The sequence below is a fragment of the Sinocyclocheilus anshuiensis genome, unplaced genomic scaffold (genome assembly GCF_001515605.1).
Source record: "Sinocyclocheilus anshuiensis isolate Anshui unplaced genomic scaffold, SAMN03320099.WGS_v1.1 scaffold848, whole genome shotgun sequence".
NCBI classification, from domain to species: domain Eukaryota; kingdom Metazoa; phylum Chordata; class Actinopteri; order Cypriniformes; family Cyprinidae; genus Sinocyclocheilus; species Sinocyclocheilus anshuiensis.
Window position 1 is genome coordinate 56,976 of NW_015549628.1, and position 7,231 is coordinate 64,206.

At 36.4% G+C, this 7,231-nt stretch overlaps 1 protein-coding gene across 2 annotated transcripts in view; it reads left to right on the forward strand.

Moving 5' to 3' along the window:
* LOC107659532 (caM kinase-like vesicle-associated protein) overlaps positions 1-7,231 on the forward strand; it is a 53,735-nt gene extending 46,504 nt beyond the window's left edge. For both annotated transcript variants that reach the window (XM_016448509.1, XM_016448508.1), the window contains 6 exons: positions 3,668-3,788; positions 4,001-4,076; positions 4,579-4,715; positions 4,851-4,929; positions 5,699-5,786; positions 5,870-7,231. In XM_016448509.1, the coding sequence (XP_016303995.1) occupies positions 3,668-3,788; positions 4,001-4,076; positions 4,579-4,715; positions 4,851-4,929; positions 5,699-5,786; positions 5,870-6,208 (840 nt within the window). In that variant the 3' untranslated portion in view covers positions 6,209-7,231. The remainder of the gene's footprint in view (positions 1-3,667; positions 3,789-4,000; positions 4,077-4,578; positions 4,716-4,850; positions 4,930-5,698; positions 5,787-5,869) is intronic.

Here is a 7,231-nt window from a genome sequence, read left to right on the forward strand (position 1 = left end):
AGAGTTTTGAAAAGACATCAAATGACTATGAAACAACTCTACAAGGTGCTATTTGAGAGGAATAGTGAAAGAGTGAAGGAGCTGCGGTACCAGTATGTCCAGGTTAAACTATTGGTGTGCACTTGGTGAGTTTTACTGTACTTCTACGATGCCTGTATTACTTGAAGGTTTAGAAACCCATAAGAAGAGAAAACATTTACTGAACTCTAGAATAAAAATTTACTTTATTTTGTTTCTGTGTTTCTTCGTAGTGAATCATGGCGTTAGAAGTACATGAAACAACCCACATTGTTGTTTTTGTGGACGAGGCCAGGTTCAATCTGTCCAAAGGCTGGAGACATTGTCGCAATCTCATTGGACACCGAGCCACAACTGACACACCAGGCCAACGTGGGGCCAATATTACAATGTGTGCTGCCATTTCAGAGAATGGTGTGAGCACACATATTCCACACATTGGGCCCTATAATACCCAACTTCTCCTGGCCTTCCTAAACACACTTTACAGAGACCTGATTCCAGAACAAGAAAGAGGTTTAGTTAGACCACATTTGCCTAATTATGTTGTTGTCTGGGATAATGTCAGCTTCCACCGAACCAACATTGTTAGGGACTGGTTTGCTGCACATGAAAGGATAACAGTGGAGTTCCTTCCACCATACTCTCCATTCCTAAATCCAATAGAAGAGTTTTTTTAAGCATGGAGGTGGAAAGTATATGATCATAGACCACAAGATCAGATGTCTCTGTTGGATGCCATGAATGCTGCATGTGAGGACATCACAGCTGATCATTGCAGGGGATGGGTGCGGCATTCAAGGAGATTTTTCCCCGGTGCATGGCAATGGAAAACATCAGATGTGATGTTGATGAAAATCTTTGGCCTGACCAACAAGAGCGACAGGATGTCCAGCAAGAATAATTTTTGAAGTATTCAAAAGAAGTATTTTTGTGTATTTGTGGTAACATAAGAAATATGAAATGTACAGTAATTGGACAAGCAAGATTTCACTTATATGTAATGCATTCGTACACAAATAAATGTACTGCATAAATACAAATGTTCATATACTTTTTTTTTCTATGTACTATTGACTCTTCTCAACAAATATCAGATTTTTTATAAAACCTTCATTTCCATGGTTGACTGTCATGGTGAAAAAACAACTAAACATTTTGACCAGTGTGGCTCACACGATGACAAAAATACTTTATATTTTGGTGGCCTTGGCCAAATTACTGACACGATAACTAGGTTTTGAAGCATGAATGAAATGTTTTGGGTGAGTAACTACATTTTGCAGACATGCAATAAAGTTCTGAAGTTCCAGCAAACAGTTGTGACATTTGCACTCACAGTTTAGAGAATGTTAAGATTGTTTCGAAAAATGTGCCAAAGCAATTGAGAAAAACTGTAATTAACATTATTACCCAGAAACTTCCACACAAGACACACAATTCTGTTTTGGTTTTCGAATCTAAACTTTAGGACCACACTTTAATTTTGTTTGTGTAATGATATCAGATCTGATTGTTTATTGTTTGTTACTGTTTTTTTTAGATATCCAATCTCAAAAATCCTTTTTTTTTTTGCTGTTCATAAATGATATACTTTCTTAGTAAATTATTCAGTAAATGTTCTTGTTTAGCATCAAACATTCACAAAAGTTGTTTACTTCTCAAATAAACTAGACTTTAAGTTAAATTTAGTGTATTTTTATTTGCTTATTGGCAAATTGTGCTTTATTTAAAGATTTAAGCATAAATCTACTTACATTTACTGAGGTTTATGTCTAAAATACAGAAAGGAAATAATTTGCCAATGGTGAAAGAAAAAGATAATTTTACTGGAAAACGAGGGGAAAAATACTTAAAAGTATCAAGATCATGTATCAGTACTTTTAGCTATTAAAATAATCAAACACGTAGGGCCTCATTTATAAAATGTTGTGTAGAAACCATCCTAAATTTGATTTTATGATCATCTCTCAAATATGCGTACATGTGATTCATAGAATGAACGTACGCACAGAAAATGCACGTGCGCCTCTCTTTCAGATGTGAAACCTATGAATCACAAATAATCTTGAACTTGCGCGCAAATGAATGGTTTCAGCTCTCTGACTGGTTAACGATTCCTAATTAATGTCATTAACATATAAAAGATCACCAGTCAACATCCAAATCCTTTAATTTAGAACAGCGAGCTGCAAGAACAGCTTACATTTTCAAAAACCTGCAGTACTCCGACAAGAAAAAGTGTGTATATCTGCTCGGACCCTGACGTGACGCTAAGCACTTTTCCACGTCAAAGGCAGTTTTTACAAATATGAGCTTTGGCGTGGATTTAAGCACACACACACTCAAAGATCAAATCTTAGGGAATCTAATTAGGGAAGCATCGAAATTTTGGCGAGAATGATTCTGATTTTATTACATTCGGTGTAAACCGCAATTGATAATGGATAATCAACAGTAACAAGGTCGCGCCAGAAGAGCCTCGCACAGCCTGTCTGTATGTGAAACAATCTCATGGAGAAATCAAAATATATGACCACAACTGCACACAGAAGAAACATAAAAATGTAACTTAGTTTTTATATTTATAACATATATCCTAGTTAAGCAACACAACCAAGAGAGTGAAGTTTTCTCTGAAATTTGACAATGATTTTATACAAGAATTCAAACGAGTATTTAATATGCATTTTAGTACAATATTGTCAATGTTGACAGTTTTTGCTTGATTTGGTTAATGACAATAGTTCCAAACAAAGCTCAAAGCAGAACAGTCGCGCATCTCTGAGCAACACAGCTGTGTTTCGTTACTGAATGGTTACTGAATGATTCAGCATTTTTGAATTACTCATTTGAGTCAATGATTCAGTGGTCCATTCATAAAGACAGACACTTGCTTCATTCTTGAATGAATCAGCTGTCTGAACGAATTGTTTGAATGAATATCTCAATGACTCACTTATTAAGACAAGACACCTACTGGCAGTTTTCTTTCATATTTAAAAGTAGGCTACAGTAGCTTATCTTTGCATTTTTTCCAACATTTTATATTTGTATATTAAAAAAACTGATTTAAAACACCAAGCTCATAACATTATTTATTCTGTTATAATTTTGCAGTGTAAATGCATTCATGCTACATTTCAGCTTCATTAAACTGTCTGTGTAAATGCATCTAAATGCCACTTCAGCTGCTTCTGTTTCTTCTGCAGTGGAAAGATAGGTTTTGTTAATACTGATTTCATTTGATTGGTAACAGCCCTATATTGTCTTGTTATATTAAGTGAAATTATTAATATAAAATGGCCTTTAAATAGACAAAAAATGACCTAGAAAATGTTTTTAAATACATTTTAGTATGCAGTAACTTAAGTCATATAAAACTAATTTCCCATCAACAAAATGGTGGCCAGTGAAAATGCTGAGTGGCTAGTAAATTTGGAAAACCACTAGCCACAGTGGCTGGTGAGAAAAAAAGTTAATGTCAAGCCCTTGCTAATAATGTATTGTTCAGTAAATAGTGTTCCTAAATTTTGCTCTAGAATGTTACTTGTTTTTACATCAGTTGTCTTGACACAAAAACAAGTCTGTTTTGAGAAAAGGAATTTCACGAAGCATCATGTCGTCTTGTCATTCTCATTCCCTCTAGCTTGAGAATCTGGTGTATTACAACCGACTGAAACATTCGAAAATAGTCATCAGTGATTTCCATCTGGCAAAACTGGAGAATGGACTCATCAAGGAGCCCTGTGGAACCCCAGAGTATCTGGGTAAGAAGCTCTTCAAAACAGGCAAAACCTCTTTAAACACTCATGGGGCCAGTTGCAACAGATGGTCTTTATTGATGAACAACATTTTTTTTTACAAGATTTCTGTTTACATGGGCATGCATTTGTTAAAATTAGAATAGCAAACTATGGTAATCAGTGTCATTATGTTTTTTTTAAATGCATTGTCCTTGTTCATTTTTTTTTTCAACCAGCCCCAGAGGTTGTTGGGAGACAGCGATATGGCCGACCTGTGGACTGCTGGGCCCTTGGTGTGATCATGTACATACTGTGAGTGTATTCTCCCATAAACCAAAACCAGGAGCTCATAATACCTTCATTTACAGACAGCATTTAAAGGGGTCCTATTATGCTTTTTCACTTTTTCAACTTTAGTTAGTCTGTAATGTTGCTGTTATGCTGTGAGCATAAAAAAGATCTGCGAAGTTACAAAGCTCAAAGTCCAATTTAGTCTTCCACAGCCAGACTTTTGATTATCAGCTGAAGTGTGGTCCACATTGTACCTTATTCTGGCCAAAAACCACCCACGTTGACTAGAATGTGCTGTCTGAGGAGTAAATGCGAAACCGATGATACCTTATTAATAGATCAGAGTCATCTAATTCACATAGCGTTTCTGCAGTCTCCACAAAATCTGTACAATGATAAAAAAATGCCAATATTATGCTAATTTTATGTGCAAAATGCATGTCAGGGAGCTGTGTGGGCATGAGAGTACCATTACCCAGATCCTTCTCACTGTTTGTAATGATTTCCCTCATCTCATGCACAGGCTCTCCGGAAATCCTCCATTCTATGATGAAACAGATGATGATGACTATGAAAACCATGACAAGAACCTCTTCCGGAAGATTCTTGCTGGAGACTATGAGTTTGACTCACCATACTGGGATGAAATTTCAGACTCCGGTAGTGTTAGTGAAGAATACTGATAAAATCTCACATGCTTAGTAGATCACAAACTTGTCTTATGAAAACCTTGATTTTAAAGACATGATGTGACAGTTTAGTTGTGTTTACATCTGCCATTTTGTCAATCCGCAGCTAAAAACTTAGTGTCACGTCTTATGGAGGTGGACCAGGATCAGAGACTGACTGCACAAGAAGCCATCAACCATGAATGGTACTTATAGTATTAATATACCTGACAATTACTGGTAACACTTTATTTTAAGGTGTCTGTTACACAGGTTACATGTACTTACTATTATAATAACAATTAATTATGCATAATTACATGCAAGTAACCCTAATCCAAAACCTAACCATATAGTAAGTGCATGTAGTTAACTAATATTACTAAGTACTTAAATGATATAATTACACTGTAACATTGACACCTTAAAATAAAGTGTAACCCAGTTACTCAATATATTGGCATTCCTAACTACTGAGAGAAAATTTTGTGTATGAAATACACCACTGTTCAAAAGTGTGGGTTACATAAACTTTTGTATTATTTTTCAAAGTAGTCTCTTACTGTATGCTTACAATGCTGCATTTATTTAATTACAGTAAAAACAGTAATATTGTGTAATATATTACAATTTAAAGTAAATGTGTTGTGTTTTAATAGATTTTAACATGTTTAATTTCCTGTGATGCAAAGCTAAATTTTCAGCATCATTACTCCAGTCTTCAGTGTCACATGATCCTTCAGAAATCATTCAATCATCAGCATTATGCTTCATATTTTATTTTGCAGGATTCTTTGATGACTATAAAGTTTAAAAGTTTTTTGTAACAATGTAATTGTCACTTGATCAGCTTAATGCTGAATCATTACTGAACATTTAAATGAAGAAAACATTTCTGACCCCAAACCTTTGAACATTACTTTATCTAAAAACAAGTTTCCAGTCCATATAATATGTTTTTTTGCACCATTAAAGGATATCTGGAAATGCTGCATCAGACAAGAACATCAAGGAAAACGTGTGTGCACAAATCGAGAAGAACTTTGCTAAAGCTAAGTGGAAGGTAATTTCTAGATGAAGTTCACGCTTTTGTGTTAAGAAGTTGAGTTTGGCCAAATTTAATATAGGATTACCACCTCCCTTTAGAAAGCGGTACGGGTCACTACCATGATGAAGCGTCTCAGGGCACCAGAGCATCAGACGGCGGCACCAGCAGCAGCACCTGGTGCGCCCAACCCTGCAGCAGGGGCTCAGGAAAACCCTCAAGGTCCATCGGAGGCCTCCACAGCCCCATCGAGTACCGCTGAAAGCAACTCGACGAGCACAGAGGCCCCTGCCGTGGAAGCAGCGGCTGCTGCTGCCCAGCCACCGGCTGAGCCTGTTCTTCACACCCCAGCTCCGGAGCAGCCCAATCCTACACCGCGATGCAATGGAGAGGCTTTAGCCCCCCTGCCATCAGACACAGGGGAGGAACAGAGCGGTTAATCTTGCTACCTCTCTCCCACCTGCGTTTAGATCCCACACACTTGTACATAAGCAGCAAGCATGCTAATACTGATCCCGCAGCACATAGCATTAATCTCAACACGCTCTATCGTGAGCTGACTTCTAAAACATTTCCCAGCAAGCATCTGTTTTCTATTGAATCACAAAGCTGTGTGACGTGTATCGAAGGCTCTGGCCATTCTAACCTTGCGCAAAAGAAGAAAAAAGCTGTTTTCTGCTTACATTAAGCCAAGATTGGAATCTTTAGCACTGATCTGCATACATGTTTTAGGATAGATGATTAAAGCAGGCCTCATTTTATAAAAGTACTTTTTTATTTTATTGCATTGCAGTTTGTTAACATCCATCTTGAGCAGGAGCACCGATACACAGCTTCGTGTGCGATGTATAGTTTCTGTAAATAGCTTACTAACCTCTGTAGATTAGACGTAGCCAAGAACAGCATGCTTTTTCAAATCTGCTGTTTATGACACCAGATAACTGCTACATTCAGCTTCAGCTTTACATGGACATTTCATGTCTTGATCGAACGCGCTCATGAAATGTTGTCATCAGTTATGAAAAATACTTCGGCAGCAACTAAGGCGGCTAAATTAATCTCTTAATGGCATTTTAATGGTTGAGACATGTGGCCCAATAAATGGAGCAGAGTAGGTAAACATAAGAAATACCTCAAATCTGCTTGGTAGCTAGCCACATGAACAGTGGAAAATGTGATATGTTCTTATAATGTATTATATACTCATTTGCATACAATTGTACATGTATTGAGTAATAATATACTTGTCCATTTTAAAAGTACATATAGCCACACACACTGATCTTTGTTTTCAATAGAATTTCATCTGAGGCATAGATGTACTACTATTTTGAGACCCTTCAATATATTAATCCTTACATTTTATCTTTTCATTGTATCTCACTTTACTAATCTATAATGCATTTGAATATATTCTGAGATATTTAATTTATTCCACTTAAACATAAAATTATAAAACATAA